The following is a 22184-nucleotide window of genomic DNA, read 5'->3' as shown; positions in this document are numbered from 1 at the left end:
CCCAAACTTTCTGCAATTTGAAACAGCCTCTTCATTCAGGAGCACAAGAGGATTAAAAGCCACGTGAGACAAGAGCAGTGGCATGAAATGTGTGCAAAGATACCCAAAGGGCTGAAAGGACCAACCAAGGGTCCAGCCTGTTCAGGGATGTGGGTGGGAGCTGACAGTTTTCTCCTCCACCCCCTCCTCCCTGCCAGGGGCCTTTACAATTAGAGGAAGCTAAAAGCATCTGCTCAGCTGCTCTCTCAGAGCAACTCGGCTGGCATTCCTCACTGTCACGCACCCAACCAGGAAGTTTATTAAACAAATAAAACACCCACTCACTGCATTGAAGTCGTTTTATCTCTCTGCTGCAGGAGGAGGCAGAGCGGGATTAATTCCCATCTCTGAGGCTGACGGCAGCAGAGCTGAGACAAGGTTGCCGGGAGTGGGAGGGTTAGAGGGCGGTTTGGGCAAGAAAACAAATTTCCTTCAATTCTGCTCCATCGGGCTCTTGGGATACTTAGCCCAGTAGGGGAAAGTTGTTTGAGTGGTGATGGGTGAGCTCAGAGCTGCCAGTTTCATCCCCAGTGGCAGAGACAGCCCTTGATTCTATCGCAGTGCTTAGTGCAGTGCCTGGCACATAGTAAGTGTTTAACAAATACTATTAAAAAAAGCAAGCCCTCCTGATTCTGAATGACACTTAATTCTACCATAACACTTATTTGCTCCATTGATTTTTGGCTAGAATGCAACGGCAGAATTAAGAAAAATTCTTACAACATGTAGCTGTGTGGATATGGTGTGATGCAGCCTTGGAAAAAAACGTGTGTACGCAGTCAGATTTTGGGGATGCAGTGGGAGTTTTCCTTAATGTGGGGTCCTGCAAGAGTCAAACTCCACACGGTAGGAGAAATAAGTGTCCAAAAACTGGTTCTAACACTTTGAGGGGAGCCACTTGATTCAGCACTTCTACCAATTCCAAGAATTAATCAAAGCCACAAGGCTTGTTTCTTCATTGGCCTCTCTCAAAGTGTGTGGAGTCAGACTGCATCGGCTGTGACCTTGGGCAAACAATTTGATTTCTGAGGATCTCCGTTTCTTCATCTGTAAAATGGGGATTCAATATCTTGTTTCATGATATGTGTTAAGCACTTACTGTGTGTCAGGCACTGTACTAAGTACTGGGGCAGATACAAGCTAATCAGGATGGACAAAGTTCCTGTCACACCTGGGGTTCACAATCTTAATCCCCATTTTACAGATCAGGTAACTGAGGCACAGAGAAATTAAGTGACTTTTCCAAGGTCACACAGCGGACAAGTGCCAGAGCCGGAATTAGAACCCAGGTCCTTCTGACTCCCAGGCCCATATTCTTTACATGCTGCTTCCCCTGCCCTTCCTCCTACTTAGACCGTGAGCCCCATGTGGGACAGGGACTGTGTCCAACTTGATTACCTCATCTCTACCTCAGCACTTAGTACAGAGTTCAGCACCCAGTAAACACTAAATAAATGTCACTATTATTATCATCATCATCATTTTCTGGCTTCTCCAAGTAGCCAATCTGTTGAAAATTCTGTCTTTCTTCCTCCTCCAAACCACCTTAATTGGCCTAATAAAATTTGCTTTGGACTTTGCTCTGCTTTAGACATAATTACTTTGAATGTGATAGTGTTTTTATTTTCCAAAATGATTTCACATTACTTACCTGACTTCTTTCCTCACAGCATTAAGAGAGACGGATATCATTAGCCCCATTTCCAGAGAAGGAAACTGAGACCTAACAGGTCCCACTGTGGGGCCGGTGGTAGATCTAGAATTAGAACTCCCATCTCCTGCCCTGACTTTCTGACCCTGGGCTCTTTCCACTCCACCTCGCTGCCTCCCTAAGTAAACGCAAAGATCGGTAGCAGTCGGCTGCGAAGGGACTCACGTTCAGGTCAGCGTTCCTGGGCCTGGAGCAGGGGAGAAATGTGAACAGCAATTATATGCTCACTGTCCTGTGGAACACCAAATGATTCATTTGTCAATAGACCCAGATCCTGTACTCAAACAGCTCCCTAAGGCTGACTGCATCCCATGCATATCATTATTCATCCTCTGCAGGCCACTTAACTCCAAAGGATGTCAGGCTACAGCATAAAACTCCCCTGCTTACCCATACATCTTATGTAATTAAGTAATTATTAGTCACCATAAAATTCCCTTCTCCGAGGGTATAATATGACCAGTGGTAGGAGAATCCTTTCTCCTACTTGCCCAAATGGTGCCAAGGAGTCTTTTGATATTTAAATGGGTTAATACACCCAGATGCTATTACGTGAGGAGTGGATCCAACACATATAATAAATCAATCAAGCTGTAAATAAAGCTGTTTGCCTCCCAAGAGAGAGCCAAGAAATTCTGGGACTCAGACAAGTCAGAAGCGAGAGATCCCCAGATACTGAGAAGTTTAATCTTTTAATCCCAGCTCTGCCACTTGCCTGCTCTGTGACCCTGGGCAAGCCATTTCACTTGTCTGTGTCTCAAATTCCTCATCTGTGTAATGGGGATGAAATACCTGTTCTCCTTCCTACTTAGACTGTGAGTGCCATATGGGACAGGAACTGTGTCCCAACCTAATTATCTTCTATTTACCCCAGCACCTGCTAAAGGGCTTGGCACATAGTAAGCACTTAACCACTGTTAGTATTATTATTATTATTCCCCTTCAGGCACACCTTAATGCCTCATCAACCTCTCACCTTCGTACAATTCCCCCCATCTTCCAAACACCCTTATTGCAGCATGACCAAGTGGAGAGAGCACAGGCCTGGGAGTCAAGATTCTAACCCCAACTATGCCAATTGCTTGCTCTGTGACCTTGGGCAAGTCACTTAACTTTTCTGGGTCTCAGCTTCCATGCTACATAGACTGTGAGCCCCACATAGAACAGGGACTGTGTCCTACCTACTTAATCTGTACCTACCCCAGCGCTTAGAATGATGTTTGACACATAGTAAGCTCTCCATAAAACTATAATGAAAACCAAAAAACCCTTGCTTCCCCCTCAGCCCTTTTATACTAGGTGTTACCTGTTGAGAAGCTTTCAGTTCACCTGAAACCCTTCACATGGATGAAATAGGTGGAGTGCAATGTGGCTTTCTTACATACATCAACACACAGATCAACACACATGTCAACACACACGTGTGTGTGTGCATGTGCCTGAGAACTCCCTGTCTCCTCTTTCCTTGAACCAGGAGTGGATTCTCTCATTCGAAGGGACCATCACCTGCCTGCACTTTTACTGACTCTTTGCTGACAAGTTTTCTGAGTGTTTTGGTCCTCATGGCCTCAGCCGCTACCACCTGCACAAGGCTGCAGCTCAGGGCAGGCTGGGAAGGTTAAGTGATCCAGGTATTTCTGCCCTAATACACACTTTCCTTTCTGAAATATCTGCAGGCCTTAGGAAGCTCTGCTCCCCATCTGTGGTTTCCTCACATGAGGTGGGGTGAGGGGGAGAGAGTGAGAGAAAGATTGCTCACTATGTGGAGAGCATTCTACTAAGCATTTGGGAAAGTACAATACACCAGAGTTAGTAGTCACACTCCCTGGACACAGTGAGCTCACAGTCTCGAGCTGTGAAATGTGCAGGGAAGGATGTGAGGGAAGCAACCAGCTGAGTATCAAAATTGGAATCCAGGGCACGTTGCCATAAAGGGTAACAAACATTAATGTGACCTGCAGGAACATTGAGCTAAAGTGGGAGGGTGGGTGTTGTAGGGGAACTAACAGTCAGGGCTCTAATCCCGGCCCCGCCACTTACCTGCTATGTGACCTGGGGAGAATCACTTGTCTGTGCCTCAGTTTCCTCATCTGTAAAATAGGGATGGAATACCTATTGTCCCCCTCCGCTATTATTTTGTTATCAATAACCACCAGGGCCGCCTGGTCAGTGGTTGGATGATCCGAGCCAAGAAAGAGTGGCGGTTGTGAGGAGCAGAACCTTCTCTGGGGTCTGCTCAGAAATCTGAGAAATCTCAGAAATCTGTGGGCTGTTGGATGTGGAGAGGCAGTTTACCACTCAGCCTGCAGTTTGAAGTGCCTTACACCTCATTATGGGCAGGGAATGTGTCTGTTTATTGTTATGTTGTACTCTCCCAAACGCTTAGTCCAGTGCTCTGCACACAGTAAGCGCTCAGTAATACGATTGAATGAACCAAACCAAACTTCAAACGGTGCTTTCCGGTTCCCCTGCAGAAACCCGTGACAGTGACCATCTCATCATATGTGGGCACCCCAGAGCAAAAGGTGGGAGCTTAAGTGAAAGCTGAATTCAGGGAGTTCCTCACCTCGACCTTGTTATGGGAAAAGAATGGGTTTCTGGAGCCGCCTGGCTGCTGGCATTCTCCAAATGAGACAAGTGAGACTGACAATTGGTCTTTCCTCCCTCAATGAAATGCTCACAACAGAAGGTATGGCACTCTGGCTCCTGGCTATAAGTGGAGAGGAAAAGAGGCATCTGGACTGGAGTCGTTTGTGTCGTCGGGGAACTTCAAGGATTAATATAAAAAGACAGATGAAGGCACACAATTTAATTACTCATTTTAGCTCCGGTTTATTACAACATCAAGTAAAATAGGCGGTTACAGAAGGAAGGGGTCTGGAACTAAACACAGAGATTAAACCACTCACGGGCTCATTTGTTTCACACCTTCCTGCAGGGTTATAAATATCACGAGCTTCTGTACATGCATTTTAGGTCTGTCAGTTATGTTTGGGTGGGGATCGTTGGTTTTTTTTAATTTTCTAACGGGATGGCGGAATTCTGTGTGTTGGGAGTAGACTCTGAGGTAGAGAGAGCACTAAGACTGGGAGCCTGCCTTTTTCTTCTGGAATTTTCTGAACTGGGACTGAATGGCCACGGCTGCACGCTCTGTCTCTGGCGCGTCCATGTCGATGTCGAAGTCCTCGGGAACTTTCTTCTGCCCATCTGTCTCGGGAGAAACCAACAAAAAAAGAGAGGACTGAGCTGAATGTGGAAGGGAAACCAGGAATAGAGGTGGAAGTTTGCCCACTGCCCCGTGGCAGGTGGAGGGCAGAAGTGTTCATTACCTTGGAGCCGTGACCTCGCTCGTTCTGCAGAAAGATGAGGATGATGGTAATTCTTAACCACTTACTAAGTGCCAGGCCCTGAACTAAGTGCTGGAGTAGATGATCGATCATCAGGCTGGACGCGGTCTCTGTCCCTCATGGGCTCACTAAGTAGGAAGGGGCACAGGCACAGAATCTCCATTTTAAAGATGAGGCCCAAAGTAGTTAAATGACTTGCCCAAGGTTACCCAGCAGACAAATCGCAGAGCTGGAATTAGAATCCAGGTCCTTTGATTCCCAGGCCCATGTTCTATCCATTAGGCCATTCGGCTTCTCTGAACTTGGGACAAGGTTCCTACCTTTGTCACCAAAATAATTTTTTTATTTTTTAGAATCACCTTTCCATTGGTAATTCAGATTGACGTTCACAGATGTGAAATATTAGGTTTGATTTGGAAGACAAGGCCAGTTCTATATGAGGTTTTGAAATGCGGCTGCACCTAGGAAGTGCCTTCTAAATACCTGATTAATCTTTTTTTTAACTTGTAATGTAAGGAACCAGAAACATTATTCTGGCGTATGACAAATGGCGGTGCAGAAAATTCTGTATATCTTGGAAGGATATAATGAGGCAGTAAAAAATGGGTGCAAAAAATCAATTTCTTAATTATATCTAAAACTAATATTCCAAGCCACAAGTGACTTATTGATTCTTTTTCCTCATTTATGATATTGGCAAATTCTGATCTTTCAATGCTAATATTTAAACAATCGTTTCTTGCTGCTTACTTCAAGGATTAAAATAGCGATTCACCAATTCCTGACACATTTTGAATTCCTCGAGGTGTCTTCTGTGGGGAGAGAGAAGGGAGGGAGGGAAGGGGGGTGTGGGTGTGTGTGTGTGTGTGTGTGTGTTTTATCAGGGGGATTTTTCAGTGTGGTCTGTAGAATTTGAGAAGGGAAGGCACGTGGCTGGTCATACGAGCTGAAGTCATAATAGTGGTAGTAATATCGGTATTTATTGAGCACCCACGGAGTGCAGTGCACTGTACTAAACGATTGGGAAAGTACAACAGATGCTTCTGAAAAGGCATTTGAATTTAGACAATGAATGTGACACTTGGGTCCCAATCACCCTCACTCCACCACTACCACCACTGTAGATCCTGGAGGTTTTCCCTGTTGCTGTCGCTCTGAAGGAGAAGGCATCTTTCACACCCAGGACTACCTGGAATCCCTCATGTACATGAGGAGAGTCTCCTAAAAGGAGGGGATTGCATTCTTGCTCAATCCCGTATCAAGAGCACCTGGTGTCCGCTCCCACGTGCACGTGTACAACTTTTTTTCCAACACTGCAACTGAGGCCCAGAGAAGTAAAGCAACTTGCCCTAGGTCACACAGCAAGCAGATGGGAAAGCCACATTTAGAACCCTGGTCTTCTGACTCCCGGGGCTGATCTCTTTCTACTAGGCCAGAGGGTCAGGTTAGCATTCAAATCCCAGCGTCTTTGTTCCTTATAGTGTTGCCCTCAAGCAGACTGAACACGGTGTAGAATAGGTTGAACCTGACTGAATTCAACCATGCTCTACTCCATTGGTGATGGGGAAAGGAACTGATGTGGCTTGCTTTATCATCAAAGGGCAGTCTTACATCCTGAGAAATTTCCCAGGGGAATCAAATTTGCTTAGGAGCTGCCAGAGCCCAACACTTCTGATGAAGTCAAATCCTTCTGAAAGGTCCATGTAGAGAATATGCCTATCAACTGTACTGTACTCTCCCAAGAATTTAATAATGTGCTTTGCACATAGTAAATGTTCAATAAACACCACTGATTTATTTTGACTTGACATGGCTCTCTGCACTTTTTCTGTATCTAATATGCCCCAAAGATAATCATATTTATTGAGTGCTTACTTTGTGCATAGCACTGTACTAAATGCTTGGGAGGGCACAGTATAACAGAGTTGGTAGATATGTTCCCTTCCCACAACGAGTTTATAATCTAGAGGGGGAGAATCCGGTTACACACAGTCCCTGTCCTATATTGGGCTCAGTCTAAATCCCCATTTTACAGATGAGGTAACTGAGACCCAGAGAATTTAAGTCACTTGCCCAGGTACACACAGCAATCAAATGTCAGAGCTGGGTTTAGAATCCAAGTCCTCTGACTCCCAGGCTCGGGTTCTTTCCACTCTTCAACACTGCTTCTCCACTTCTCTTTTAGTTGGACAAGGTAAATGCTCTCCCTTGGATGTTAGTCTTTAACCGTTTTTAAAACAAATATCAAATAGTTAGTCCTGTATGTTAAAAATTCACCCCATAGGAATAAATTGCCACTCTTAACCTGAAGCTGACAATCAAAATTTAGAGACTAAGCAGTAAATTAAGGTTTAATTGACCTGAGTGGGAGTTTGCTAAATTAACAAAGTCAGCATTAAGCCCCATATCTCAGCATAAAAAAGCCCTAAACTTAAAAATGCTCCAAGATCTAATAACAGTGGTGCCCTTTGAATCATGTATTGTAACATTGGATTTCTTGTAACTAACCTACATTTTCCAAAATCTTCCCTTATGAAGAATTAACAGCTGTCAGTTATGCTTTTGCAGCTCGGAGGATTGACCCTGAAATTTCTGTTCTTTATGCCTCTCCTCAACTCTGTTTCCCAAGCTCATGAACTCTAGAGACTCTCCAACAGCCAGTGAATGCTAACATATATGCTTTCATGGGAAGCTAAATGGACTCACTGAAGACAGCTATCACGGCTCTGGCTTTCTGGAGATAAGAAAGAGAGAGTTGGAAAGGGGGGGAAAGAAAAAGAGGGAAAGAAGAGAGAGAAAGAGGGGGAGAGAGTGGGCAAGAAGGAGAGAGTGAGAAGCAGCATGGCCTAATGCAAAAAACATGGGCCTGGCAGTCTGAGGACAATCCTGGCTCTACCAATTGCTTGCTGTGTGACCTTGGACAAGTCACTTAACTTCTCTGTGCCTCAGTTCTCCTGTCCTCCCTCCTATTTAGACTGTGAGCCCCTTGCGGGATAGGGACTGTGTTCAATCTAATTAATTTGTATCATTCATTCATTCATTCATTCAATTTTTTTATTGAGTGCTTACTGTGTGCAGAGCACTGTACTAAGTGCTTGGGAAAGTACAATGCAACATCAGTAAACAGACACATTCCCTGCCCACAGCGAGCTTACAGTCTAGAGGGGGGGATAAAGTAGAGATGCCAGGGATTGAACCCAGGGCCTCATACATGGGAAGCATATGCTTTACCCCTGAGCTATATACCCCAGCACTTAGAAGAGTGTTTGACAGATAGTAGTGCTTAACAAATACTATAATGAAAGGGAGAGGGAGGAAAACAGAGAGGAAGAAAGGGAGGAGAAGGTTTGAGCTTAAGAAAGTTACCTAAGCTTATTCCTTTAAGCCTCAAATGGGACCAGGAGGAATTCAAACACAAAGCTGCCAATGTGGAAGAAAAGGTCATTTCCCTCACTGATAACAACAGTTCAAAATAAAAACGGGCACCCAGCAACCTTTTATTGTTGAGCAGCAAGGAAAAACAATGGCAATTAGTAAATCCTCTCAAAGGCTAGAAGTAGGAGTGAGAAAGGGCACGGTGTCCTTTTCTGCTGGCTATTCATTAGCTTTGCAGGTCGTTGCTCCATTGCTGGGCAGAAGCCTGGAATTCTAACAAGTCAATACGCAAGCTCAGTGGGATTTCTCGCCTGTGCCTGTTGTGTCTGCAAATCGACTGAGGGCCGATGGTGCAGGGAAATGCAATTTTCCAAGACTTTTCTAAGCGGTGGAGATTAATGAGCCCAGTCAGGTGCCAAGGGGACAAAGCAGCAACACTCCCTTCATCCTTTTTTTTGTACTCCCTCAAAAATGAAAATAGAATTCCAACTTCTTTCTACTTTCGGCCCACCAGCCAGGAGGCTTTCTGGGTCCTGAAGCTTTATCCAGGGCACAATGGTCCCTTCGCTCTAGAAGCTAGGCATTCTGAATGGAGGCACAGGAAAGTGAATTTGGCCGACAGAGTCATGGTCAGTTAGAAGCGGTGAACCCTGTGGGAAAGACTATAGGCCTGGGAGTCAGGAGACCTGGCTTCTAATCCCTGCTCTGCCACTTATCTGCTGTGTCACCTTGGGCAAGTCACGTCACTTCTCTGGGCCTCAGTTTCCTCAACTGTAAAAAGGGGATGAAATGCTGTTTCTCCCTTAGACGGGTACTGGGTCTGATCCATATCTACCCCAGAGCTTAGGTCAGTGTTTGGCACAGAGTAAGCAGTTGAAGACCCTGACTGTCCAAAGGAGGAACTAAACCTGGCCAGTGATGGCTGGGGTGCTAGAGGTGACACTGTGAAGTGAAGTTGCTAGAGAGGAGGGAGTGAGTGACACCCCTCCACCCCCTGCCCCTCAACTTCCACACCAAAGTGTCCTTGGGGACAAAGTTTCTTGCTGAGCGACTACATTATCCCAGAAGGTCTGGAGGTTCCAGCAGCAATTTGGCATCAGGGAAGGCGCTGTGCTGATGTCTCCCTCCCCGAGGCCCAGAATGCACACTGTTTCCTGGTGGCATCCCCTGCTTGAGCTGCTCCTTTTCACTCATTCAGTCATATTGAGTGCTTACTGTGTGCAGAGCACTTTACTAAGCACTTGGAAAGTACAGTAGAGCAATAAAGAGAGAAAATCCCTGCCCCCAATTGGGCTCACGGGGTAGGGATTGTGTCTACCAACTCTGTTGCGTTGGACTCTCCCAAGCCCTTGATACAGGGGTCTGCACACAGAAAGCCCTTAATAAACAACACTGATTGATGGAATTGGCCAGCCTGAAGAACGGTGGAGGTAGAGAGGGGACTGGCCTACTTTGAGCACTGTACTAAGAACTTGGGAGAATACACTGAAGTTAACTGACATGAACCTTGTCCTGAGTCAACTTATAATCAGGCAGAGGAGATGGATACTAGATTTCTCTTGACTAAGAGCCTGGGGCAATTACCCTGGCTACCTGCTTCTCTGGGTAAGCCTTGCCCAATTCGTAGGCCACCCGATGAGAGCAGGTGGGCTACACAAAACCGCATGCTCTCTGCTTTTGGAGCTACACAAATCCATTTGTCAAGGGTCGATTTACTGACTCCAAATATTGCCAAAATCCAGAAAGAGCAACATAAGAGCTGTTTTACCTTTACCCCATGTTTTTTTCTCATGCTGACTGTTTCTTTGCATATGCTCTTATTCCTCTGTTCAAAATTTACATTTCCATAACATTTAAAACTCAACAGCCTTGTTAGAAACTTTTTTCTTAAATTGAACTCCCCCCTGCCTATTTTTTCCTCTTCTTCAAATTTTCTATAATAGATAAGCGGTGTGGCCTAGTGGAAAGAACACAACTTTGAGAGTAACAGGACCTGGTGTTCTAATTGGCTCTGCCAACTGCCTGTCGTCAGACCTTGTGTATGCCACTTAACTTCTGGGCCTCAGTTACCTCTTTTTTGTGGTTGTTATTGTTGGTTTTTTATGGTGTTTGTTTTGCACTTACTATGTACCGGGCACTGTACTAAGCACTGGGAGAGGTAGAGAAAAATGAATCAGGTTGGTTACAGTCAGTGTCTACATGGGGCTCCACAGGTCTTATCCCCATTTTACTGATGAGGTAACTGAGGCTCAGAAAAATTAAGTGACTTGCCCAAGGTCACATAGCAGACAAGTAGTGGAACTAGGATTAGAATCCAGGTCCTTCTGACTCCCCATTTGTAAAATGGGGCATAAATACCTGTCCTCCCTCTTACTTAGACTGTGAGTCCCATGTCACTGTGTATGACCTGATCTTGTGTCTACCCTAGTTGGTGTTAATACAGTGCTTGGCACATATAAGCCCTAACAGTTATTATTATTATTATTAATACTATTACTACTATTATTATCATTATCACAGTGGAAAATTGGAAAGTGGGTTCTGTGAAGTCAGGGCTTCCATGGAAGGAGAGTTGGTGGTCCAGGAGTTGTGGGGAGAACAAGCAGAAGAGAGATAGAGAAGAAAAAGCCCTATGCTGAGAGACTGAGGGAAACGGGAAGACAGGTAAAGGGAGAGACACATAGGAGAGAAACACAGGAAGAAAAGAACATGCGTGAGAGAGAAAGAGAGAGAGAGAGACTTATAAGAGATGTATTATAGCCCATTTCCCCCTTTCCTTCTCATAACAAAATGTGAGCTCACTCACATCTGCTGCCTCCCTCACTCTCCTCAGTTTAGCACTTCCCCTGCCCCACTGTGGGCAGTTCCATTCACAGGGGCTACCCTTTTTTATGTCTCTCCTTTTCTCTAAATCTGTTTCTGTTTCCCATTCCTCTTCATCCTCTCCCTCCTCCCTCTCTTTTCCATATCCCTACTGTGCAGTCTGGTTTTCCATTGGATTGTCCCCTGAGCAGTGCTATAGTGTGGGAGAGAGGGATCAGCATAAGGGGTCCGTTATTCTTGGGTGTCATCAGGACCACACACTTCTTCCCCAAACCTCCAACCCACTTCCACACACTCCCCCCTATTCACAAACATTCATTTCCACTCTCAAGCTGAGAGGACACTGGCAACCCTCTGTGGGATCCCAGAAATACTCTTTGTTATGGTATTTGTTAAGCACTTACTATGTTCCAGGCACCACACTAAATGCTAGGGTAGATACAAACTTATCAGGTCGGACACAGTCCCTGTCCCATATGGACCTCACATCCTCATCCCCATTTTATTCATCCCCATTTTACTGATGAGGTAATTGAAGCATAGAGAAGTTGTATGACTTGCTCAAGGTCACCCAGCAGGTAAGTGGCAGAGTCAGCATTAGAACCCAGATCCTTCTGACTCCAAGGCCCGTGCTCTCTCCACTAGGCCACGCTGCTTCTCTACTAGGGGATGGGGTATACTAGGTACTAGGATACTTATTACTCGAGTGGCTAATAAGGGCACTTGAAAATATTGGATGTCCCTTTGCCAACCTGGATGCAACAGGGTGGCAATTCACTATCCCAGAGGTTTAGGGTGGGGGTCATTTTGGCTGAACAGCTGTGGGGGTGTATCCCATGCCCCCAAGAGACTATGCTGTGCTGACGACCCAATCTCCATGGACCACGGAGTTTGAGTTAGTCTCGGTCCCTCAGGCCTGCAGAAACATGGAGTTGGGCAGAGAGATCTGAAACCACTCCAGACCCCTTTCAGATCCAGGCATGGGCCACGCAGGGTAACCCTGACCCATTCTCATCTCTTTGGCTTCTACCTCTCGGCCCCCTGGAGGGAAACAATAGCCACCAGCTGCTGCCCTGAGACCTATTTATAACACCATCTCCTTCCTTCTTCTGTATCTTTCACGCCAACAGCGTTCATCTCCTCTCTTTCCATGATCTTGTTTCATCAGCCTTCCCCTGAATCTTTCTGAAGCCCCATGTCCTGCCTCTTGCTCACTTCCTTAATTTTTTTTGAACCTCTGAAATTTAAAAGAAGTGGAGTGCAAGGTTAAATCAGTGGAAACGTCACCCTCCCTGATAAAAGACTTTTTAAAAGGTTCACAATTTTGTTAAATCACTTGCAATCATAATTATGAAATGTATTAAAGCCTGTGTCAATTAGCCTAATTAATAGGAAAACCAGATTGAGTCCATTGGGTGGAAGTTTTCCCTGACAACCTCATAATTAAAAAAAGCTTCACTTAAAAAGGGAAGAGTCAAAGCTGAAGCAAATGGAACACACATAAAAAGATTAGAGGCTCAGGAGGAGAGAGGGTTGGGAGAAACTGTGTCTAGAATTCCCAAGGTTCTCGTAAGAGGTCAGTGACTGGTCAAGTATTTCCATGTTGCAGGTCAACGGCAGTGAGGGTAGAAACCACCATGACGTGATGGTCGGTATTTGACAGAAGGTAATCCTGCACAACAGGTTTGTCGATCCTCCCAGTAGTACCTTTTGTGGGCCTGCTGGTTGCAGAACACAGAACTACAGGTTTTGGAAAGGTACAATAGAGTTAGAAGACACAATCCCTTTCCCTCAAGGGATTTCCAGCCTAGTGTCTTTGTTTCCATAATGTCATCCTTGACTAAACATGGTTTTCTAACTTCTCTCCCCCTACTTAGTTTAAACTCTGGCTGACGTTTTTAAATGTCCTTGGATTTTTTTTTTCAATGGCTCCTATAACTGATCAGCTGCTCTTACATGACCTAGTCAGGCCCTTCTCTCTAATCCAACTAACCTGATTATTCCCTTTCTGTGCTTAAAGACTACATGTCATCTTGGGTGAGAGCATTCCTTAGTAGCAAGAGCACAGAGTTGGGAGACCTGGGTTTTAGGTACAGCTCAGCCCTGCCCTGCTGTGTGGCCCTGAGTAAGTAACTTTATCTCTCTGTGCCTCAGTCTCCTAAATGGTAAAATGCCTCTCTCAATCTCTTAGACTTGTGAGTGCCAAATAGAACAGAGGCCATGGCTGATCCAATCAATTGTATTTATTGAATGCTTTTGGAGTGCAGAGCACTGTACTAATCACTTGGGAGAGTACAATATAACAGAGTTGGTAGAATTACTATGATCCGATTATATATACCCTAGCTTATAGCAAGTAATAAATGCTTAATAAATGCCATCATTATGATCATTATTCTTTCACTGGCTGGTATCGATCTGGGCTAGTGTGACATAAGATTCATTTATCAGTTCTAACCTAATGCCAACCAAAGTTCAAAGCCACAAAAACAGGCAATGTAGTCCAAGTGCTTAGCACAGTGCTCAAGTGCTTAGTACAGGGCTCTGCATACAGAAAGTACTCAATAAATACCATTGACTGAGTGATTAATGGAAAGAGCATTGGATTGAGAGTTAAGGCATTTGGTTCTAGGCCCCTGGCCTGCTATGTGATGTTGAGTATGTGCTTAAGTGCTCAGTGCCGCAGTTTCCTTATCTGTAAAATGGGGATATTTGCTCTTCCTACAACTTAGGCTATGGGGTAGGGCCTGAGTATGATCTATCTCGATTCAGACAGAAGTTCCACATGCAGAACTACATGATGATCCCCAACTAATTGATTGAAAGATCCCAGAGCACGAAGCACCATGGCCTAGTGGATAGAGCACAGGTCTGGGAATCAGAAAGGCCTGGGTTGTAATCCCCACTCCACCTCTTGCCTCCTGTGTGACCTTGGGCAAGTCACTTAACTTCCTTTTGCCTCAGTTATCTCATCTGAAAATGGGGAATAAGACTGTGAGCTCCATGTGGGACATGGACTGTATCCAACCTGATTACTTTGCATCTACCCCAGCACTTAGAACAGTGCCTGGCTCATAGTAAGGGCTTAACAAATACCATAGAAAAAGGAAAGATGATCACAGCAGCTTCCATAAAAGCTTTGCCCTGCTCAACTCAGAAGTTTCTCTAGGATTCAGAAATTGACCCTGTGTGTGTCTCTCTCATACACACCCACACACACTCTCTCTCTCTCTCTCTCTCCCTTTTCCTCCTCCGCCATCTCATATATTTGACACTACATATCGTGACTTCAAGACCTTTTGTCACTGGGGAAATTGCTTCCCCGCAAATGTACAATGGGGTCAGATCTTGTGTCTTTGGGACTTCTTTGAGATGGTGCTTATGCAGCTAAAGATGACCTTCTCTTGCCAGGGCCTTTGTGGCTTCAGAGGGAATAAAGCCCCCCCCACCCCCCCCCAGGCAAAGTTACATTTTTTGACAATAATTAAGATGAGTTTCCGAGAAGGAATGATGCTTTTTACAGTATTTGCTTGGGCAGCTGGTCTGTGGCTCAGTCGGCCTGGGGCAAAACTAACATCAATTTGATAGGAATTTGCAAAATCCATTTGCAAGAATGTGCCCTAATGGCCCTCACAGAGTCTGACTCAGCTAGCTAACAGTAGTGGCCGTAGATGATGGTGGTGATGATGATACAGGGGATTTACTGCTGCAGTAGAACCTCAATCATTTTGAATTTGCAGACTGAATTTCCATTAATGCCATAAACTCTCTCTACAAGGCAGAGCCCCCTCTGTCTTAGGTGATGACGCGCCACCCCGCTCCCCCGCCCAAATCAGGACCAGAGTGGGGCTTGAACCTCCATTCACCTTGGGGAAATAGAGGAAACAGTGTTGGGATGGTGAGACGGCACAGAGAAGGCCACGGTGGCAGGTAGAATGGACTCAGGGGTAGGAGTAATGGTACTTATTGAGCACCTACTGAGTGCAGTGTACTGTACCAAATTCTTGAGACACGCAATAGAAGATTTAGCTGACCTACTGGAAGGAACATGGGCCTGCCAGTCAGAGGATCTGAGTTCTAATCCCAACTCTGCCACTAGCCTGCCGTGCAAACTTGGGCAAGTCACTTAACTTCTCTGCACCTCAGTTTCCTTATCTGTAAAACGGGGATCCAATAGCTGTTCTCTCAGAGAAGCAGTGTGGCTCAGTGGAAAGAGCCCGGGCTTGGGAGTCAGAGGTCGTGGGTTCTAATCCCGGCTCCGCCACTTGCCAGCTGGATGACTTTAGGCAAGTCACAACTTCTCTGTGCCTCAGTTACCTCATCTGTAAAATGGGGATTAAAACTGTGAGCCCCACGTGGGACAACCTGATCACCTTGTATCCCCCAGCACTTAGAACAGTCCTTGGCACATAGTAAGTGTTTAACAAATACCACAATTTTACTTATACTGTGAGCCCAATGAGGGACAGGGGCTGTGTCTCACTGATTAACTTGTATCTACCCCAGCACTTAGTACAGTGCTTGAGATGTAGTAAGCCCCTAAGTCCATAAGTCACAACTTCCCTGTGCTCAGTTTCCTCATCTGGTAAAATGGGGATATTTAATTTAATTTAATTTAATTTTAATGGATTAAATACCCATTCTCCATCTTACTTAGACTGTGAGGCCCTTGTGGGACAGGGACTGTTTCTGGCCTTATTATCTTTTTTTCTACCCCAGTGCTTAGCCCAGTGTTTGGCACATAATAAGCATTTAACAAACACCACACTATTATTCATTCTTTTCTTTAAATTATTTCTATTAAGCACTTACTATGGGCTAAGCATGGGGCAAAGATAAGATAATCAGAACAGATACAGTCCCTACCTCACATAAGGATCACAATTTAAGAGACAGGGGGAGCAGGTATCTAATCCCCCATTTTACAGATGAATACACTGAGGCCCAGAGCAAGGTTCAGTGACTTACCCGAAGTCATCCAGCAGTTCAGTGGCAGAGCTGAGATTAGAACCAGTTCTATTATCTCTAGGTCTTGTGCTCTTTTCAGTAGGCCACACTGCTCTGTTCCCCTCACCCAACTTGTCATCGGAGATTAGGTATGCTTGATGCTTGACTCTGATTGTCGTTGAAAGGAGGAATTTTCCTCTAGAAGAAACGTTTCCAAAATAAAACCTGGCCCTTTCCAGATTCGGCCTCTTTGTAGCCAATTCATAGCTGAGTCCTAGAAACAGGTTTCCAACACATAGGGAGCCCCTGACAGCAGTAATCAGTTACCTAGATATCCTGTGCAAGAGCCACAGTGAGGTTTCAGGCAAAGGGCCCGTGGGGACTCTCGATTTCTGAAAATAGCAGCTTAAGCAGGTGGTTTGATGCCTCAATCTGTCGGAAATGGCTGATGACTATTATTCTTTACTTTAAATTGTATTTCTTAAGCACTTACTACCTACTAAGCATGGGGTAGTCACATACCAGATAATCATACCAGACAAAGTCCCTGTCCCACGAGGACTTGTTTTTTGCCACTTCCAGGAAACAGTGCTGGGCACATAGTAAATGCTTATCAAATACTACAGTTAAGAAAAGCATCTCCATTTGCCTAAAGAGTCATTATCTTAGATTTAAAATGAAACAGTATTCTGGCTCCTTCCCAGATTCACCAAACAATACCAAAGGGTGTGGACCTGGACAAAATTTAGAGTAGAGAAAAGAATCCACTTTTTCCCAGAAATTAAAATTTCGATATGAAAATTCAGTTTTCTAGAAGAAGAAATGGGGATATTTCAGCCTGTATCAAAATCTTAAAATTTAATTTTTACTTTAACATGTAAAAAGGAAAAGGGCAGTTTTGGATCCAGTCCCTCAAGGAAGCATTAACTACTGAGAAGTAGCATGGCCTAGTGGATAGAGTACGGGCCTGGGTTCTAATTCCAGCTCCACCACTTGTCTCCTTTGTGACCTTGGGCAAGTAGTCACTTCACTTCTCTCTGCCTCAGTTACCTCATCTGTAAAATGGGGAATAAGACTGTGAGCCCCATGTGGGATATGGACTATGTCCAACTTGATTAGCTCATATCTACCCCAGTGCGTAGTACAGTGTCTGGCACACAGTAAGCCCTTAACAAAAACAAAGAAAACATAAGAGTAATGGGAAGAAAATTGGGAGAGTAGGGTAGAAATCCACCTAGCTGAAATGTTAGGAAAAAATTTTTCACTCTCTCTAGGCTTTAGGTCCATTACGGGCAGGGAATGTATCTAAACACTCTCCCAAGTGTTTAGTTCAGTGCTCTGCACACCATAAGTGCTCAGTAAATATAATTGACTGAATACTCTGAGGCTTACTGGAGGGAGGGACCCTCTCTGGCAGAGATGGAGACAGGCCACTGCTTGAGCTATTCCCCTTGGAGCCAGATAGAACCTCTGACAGGGATCCATTCTTCACCTGACAGGGAATCATCGGACTTACAAGCCATTCCATCTCAGATATCTCACTCCTTTCCTTGCTCTAGGTTATGGGAGTGCATACCCACACAACCATAAAGAATATGAGCCTTATCCCGCACCTAAGAAAAATCCTTGTCTCAACTTCTAAATCCCCTCAAAAATGCCTGCTAGAAGAATTTCCCTATTTTTCTCAAGCCAGTGAACGTGTCCACTATCTGCCATGTTTGCTTGTTTCTTCAAAAGAGAAATTCTCCCCAGAGAATTTCGTTTATTTCATCATTTTAACGTCGATCTCCCTCTCTAGACTGTGAGCTCTCGGTAGACAGAGATCGGGTCTCCAACTGTATTGTATTGTACTCTTCCAATCACTTAATAGAGTGCTTTATTCACAGTAAGTACACAATGAGTATCAATCAATCATATTTATTGAGTGCTTATTGTGTGCTGAGCACTGTACTAAGCACTTGGGAGAGTACACAATAACAGAGAAGGTAGACACGTTCCCTGCCCACAGTGAGTTTATAGTCCAGAGTGGTGATAGACATTAAAATAATAAAGTAAACCAAATCAATACCATTGATTGATTAATTGACATTACATATTTAAAGGGACAGGCACGATTTAGGAACTCCTCTTAGAAATGCTCACTGACATTGAATGCCAGTTCTGATGTTCAAATCCTCCTTTAATCCAACCTATTGAGGATTCCCGTGGAAAATCTACCCAGCCCAACTTAACAGCTTCATCACTGATTTCACAGCAGAGAGAAATGAGGTTGGAAATAAATCAAAGTATAGCATTGGCAGCTAATACAGACACATGGCTTTAATTGTGATTAGTATCTGCCACTGAACAAGATATATTTATTTCCTCAGAAGCCTTGATGTTTCAAAATGAGATGAAAAAAAACCCGCTCACTTTAGGCAATCTATTCTTGCATTTATCTGGATGATGAATCATCTTGTTCTAGAAAACTTCCACGCTTTTCATTTGCTGTTTGCACCTGGCATCATTGGCTGAACTTGGTGCCTGAAAAGAGCTCCATTGCTTATTACAACTGGAAGCGTCTCTTCCAGAGGAATGAGAAACTGAATTCTGACAAGAGTATACAGGAAGGATACAACAAGAAAGTTCTAGTGTGAATTGAAATGCAGAAATCCTACAGCCTGGTCAAGCCCTAAACCAGAAATAATGATCCTGAAACATAATGTGGAAATGGAAAACAGGGAACAATGCCTGGCTTAATTGTTCTAGGGAATTACGGGAGTCGTTCTGTAAGAGTGGGACCCCAGAATCCAAGGCACTGGTCTTATACTGGTATTTTGCTTGCTTAGATATGCCCAGCAGTCTCTTAAAGGGAAGATGAAAAGAGGCCATTTGGAAGGGGTGGAGTCCTCTGGGTTGTTTGTGAATTCTGAGAAGTGTGGCCTTCCTGTTTAAAGGTGAATTAGGGAGGGTTTCTTCTGGTAACATCAATCAATCAATGGTAACAGGGAAACTTTTATTCAAAAGACAAATATTCTAAGAAGTTTTACTGCATAATGTAAAGTTGAAGCCTGAGTAGACAGGATCTACTATATTATAAGACTACTGCTATCATACCTTAATGTCTAATTGTCATCTGAATCTAGAAGAGGCAGAATCTTGCAGGAGGAAGAACGCTTGTTCGAAATTTTGTTGAAGCTACGTGCCAGGCACAAAAATAGCAGTAACCTTTCATTTCTCAGAGTCATAAATCACAGGCAGAAATGTTCCCATATACAAAATAATGAAGGCCATGTCACTGTCATCTGAATTGCTCCTCCCTTACTCCCTGACCTGGGATATCTGGTCTATGTAAAAGTTGAAGGTTTGTCTATCTGGCTCTGGACTGCTATGGGATGAGCAGGTTAGGGTACATGGAAAGATAACTCTTCTCATCACTTCAAGCGTGTTGGAAAGGAGGGAAGAGACAACATGACATTGGGGAGAGGGATTTAAAAACTAACTAGTTTTTTCTTAAATATAGTACTAGTTTCTTCAGAGCTGTGTTTCTCAAAATGGGTTTCCCTTCTTTTAAATGTAGGTGAATTTCAAGGGAAACTTAATTTAAAAAAAAGGCTTTCTAGCTAAATTGAATCCTGAGATATGCAAATAATTAGCACTCTTGTTCATCAGGGACGATGATGATAATGACAAGATAGAAGAAATGGAACAGCAAGATAGAAGTGGAAGAAAAACTGTGAAAGATAATAGGGTAACACTTAGCACAAGCTGTTATAAAAATTAGTGGGATTAATGACAGTGATGGAAGGCCAAAAAAGCAAGACACACACTGGTTTTTTAGCAAACACTTCTTTAAAGATAGGCTGGGAGATACAGGGATTCTATATAATTGCATTTTCAATTTCACAATTGTTTAACACTGTACACCCTGCTCCTTCAAGCCAGAGAGCGTGAAAACTAGACTGGCTCCTTCACCCTCATTTTTTTCCTTTCTTCAAAACATTATCTTCATAAGAGTTCATAAATGCAGAATGTGCTCCTTATAGGGTTTCAAGTTCTTGCAAGAAAATAGTTCTAATCTTTTCTGGGGGAGTAAAGGGGAAGAGTTGAGCTTTTCTTTATTTTATTTTTATTCAAGGGGAAGAAAATTATTTCTCTGAAGATTATTTTAATGAGATGAAATTGCAGCCCCAGAAATTTGAGGATCTGTTCTAAATCCAAGTAGAGAAAGTTGGAGGGGATCCCACATGAAAGAAAATTTGCTCCTTCATCTTTTTCAGCATTATAAAGGCCCACCTTTTCATCTTTGTGGTCAAAGGAGACTTTTTACTGGAATATGGACACTGGGTCGCTCCCAGAAATAAGTCGTTTTCCATCTCTTTTCCTCCCTTGAGGAGACCATCCGTGTAGCTAATGTCATTCACACAGGCAGATTAATTGCTGTCGAAAAGCAGAGGGCCTCATCTTTTTTAAACAAATCTGAAAACCTTCCCAGAATACTTCACAAAATGAGGCTGACCAGAGACCTGGAAGAGTTGAGTAAATAAATAATGTGGATGGACTGCTTTAAAAAATCTTTTTCCATGAGCTAAATCCAGTATCCAAAGTCACATGTTGCTGTCTTGTTGAGTGAAGCTGTTGGCCTGTTTATGGAACTAGAGGCAGTCATCTAACTTATGGGGAGTTGGCCAATGTGTCCATTTGTGACCCAATGGCCCAGAATTTTGTTTGTCACGCTAGAAGCAAAATTGTGCATCGAGGAGACAAGAAAGCAGGCAAAACTTTAAATCATTATGCCCCTTTTCCCAACTATCCTGAAGCAGGCACTAGATTGTAAGCTCCTAGACGACAAGGAGTGTGCCTACCAACTCTATTGTATCCTCCCAAGTGCTCTGCACACAGTAAGTGCTCAAAAAATGAGATTGAATGAATGAATGAATACATGCCAAAGCAGTGGCACACTGAACTTCTGAATGTGTGTGGCCAATCTTTTTGTAAGTCCTGGCAGCTCCTATTCTAGGACCTAATAATAAGAGGGTTGGAGTGTTCTAGGTCAGTGGTTTTACTGAATATCTAGAAAAGTTGGGCAACTTTTTTCTTGATCTCATACCAATACTTTTAGAAGATTTCATTTTATTACATTATCTTGAGGCGCTAGGAAAGAGGAAAAGGGCACAGAGGCAGGACAGGAGAGTTCAGTATTGAAGGCTTGTATTAGTTGATTCTGTTGACCTTTCAAAAGCTTGCATCCCCTATTGTCTGTGGCCCAACCCTGTAGACTGGAAGCTTCTTGTGGGCAGGGAACATGTCTATCAAATCTGTTGTATTTTACTCTCCCAAAGGCCATACAGTGCTCTGAACACAGTAAGCTCTCAATAAATTTGATGGATTGATCATCACTTGCAGGTTAACAATGCTGTTGCCTTTACTCATCTAGAAAGCTGCATACTACATTTATTAAGCTTTTGCCATTATTCTTGGTCCCTCTCCATGTTACTAGAAGAATTGTTGCAAGACAGAAATATCTTTCTTCCTCCATGACTCCTCAGAATGAAAGCAATCATGACCCCATCTATTCGTTTTTTGCTTGTTGCCAAAAAATAATGTCATGTCAAGTCTGGCACTTAAGTGGATCATTCTGATCTCCATGCAGGGTGCAAAGTAGCACTTTCTGAAGGAAAACATGAATACTGGGGAAATAATTTTCTTCCTTTGAAGATAGTGAACAAATTAGATTTAAATCTAGCCTTTTCTGGCTAACTGCTCAGATTTCCCCTGTTAATGGCTGGGCCGCTTTTAAGTGTTAGGAGGAAAATGCATCTTGTGAAAAGGAATGAGGAACCTGTAATTGTGGAAAAACTAGTCTGGGTGACATTGAAAAGAAGCTTAAAGCTACAAAGACGAAAGGTATAAATATAGACTAGAAAAGAAAGAATGGCTTGTTACCTTCAACGGTTTGTTGT

At 43.9% G+C, this 22184-nt stretch overlaps 1 protein-coding gene across 1 annotated transcript in view; it reads right to left on the bottom strand.

Moving 5' to 3' along the window:
* Positions 1-4557: 4557 nt before the first annotated feature.
* The window catches only part of PCP4 (Purkinje cell protein 4), a 45962-nt gene continuing 28335 nt past the window's right edge, over positions 4558-22184 (bottom strand). Inside the window, exon 3 of the mRNA XM_007667205.3 lies at positions 4558-4957. Coding sequence (XP_007665395.1) covers positions 4830-4957 — 128 coding nt within the window. The 3' untranslated portion in view covers positions 4558-4829. The remainder of the gene's footprint in view (positions 4958-22184) is intronic.

This window comes from Ornithorhynchus anatinus, chromosome 18, assembly GCF_004115215.2.
Source record: "Ornithorhynchus anatinus isolate Pmale09 chromosome 18, mOrnAna1.pri.v4, whole genome shotgun sequence".
NCBI classification, from domain to species: domain Eukaryota; kingdom Metazoa; phylum Chordata; class Mammalia; order Monotremata; family Ornithorhynchidae; genus Ornithorhynchus; species Ornithorhynchus anatinus.
The sequence above is the reverse complement of the archived record's forward strand: the minus strand, read 5'-3'. Positions and strand labels throughout refer to the sequence as shown.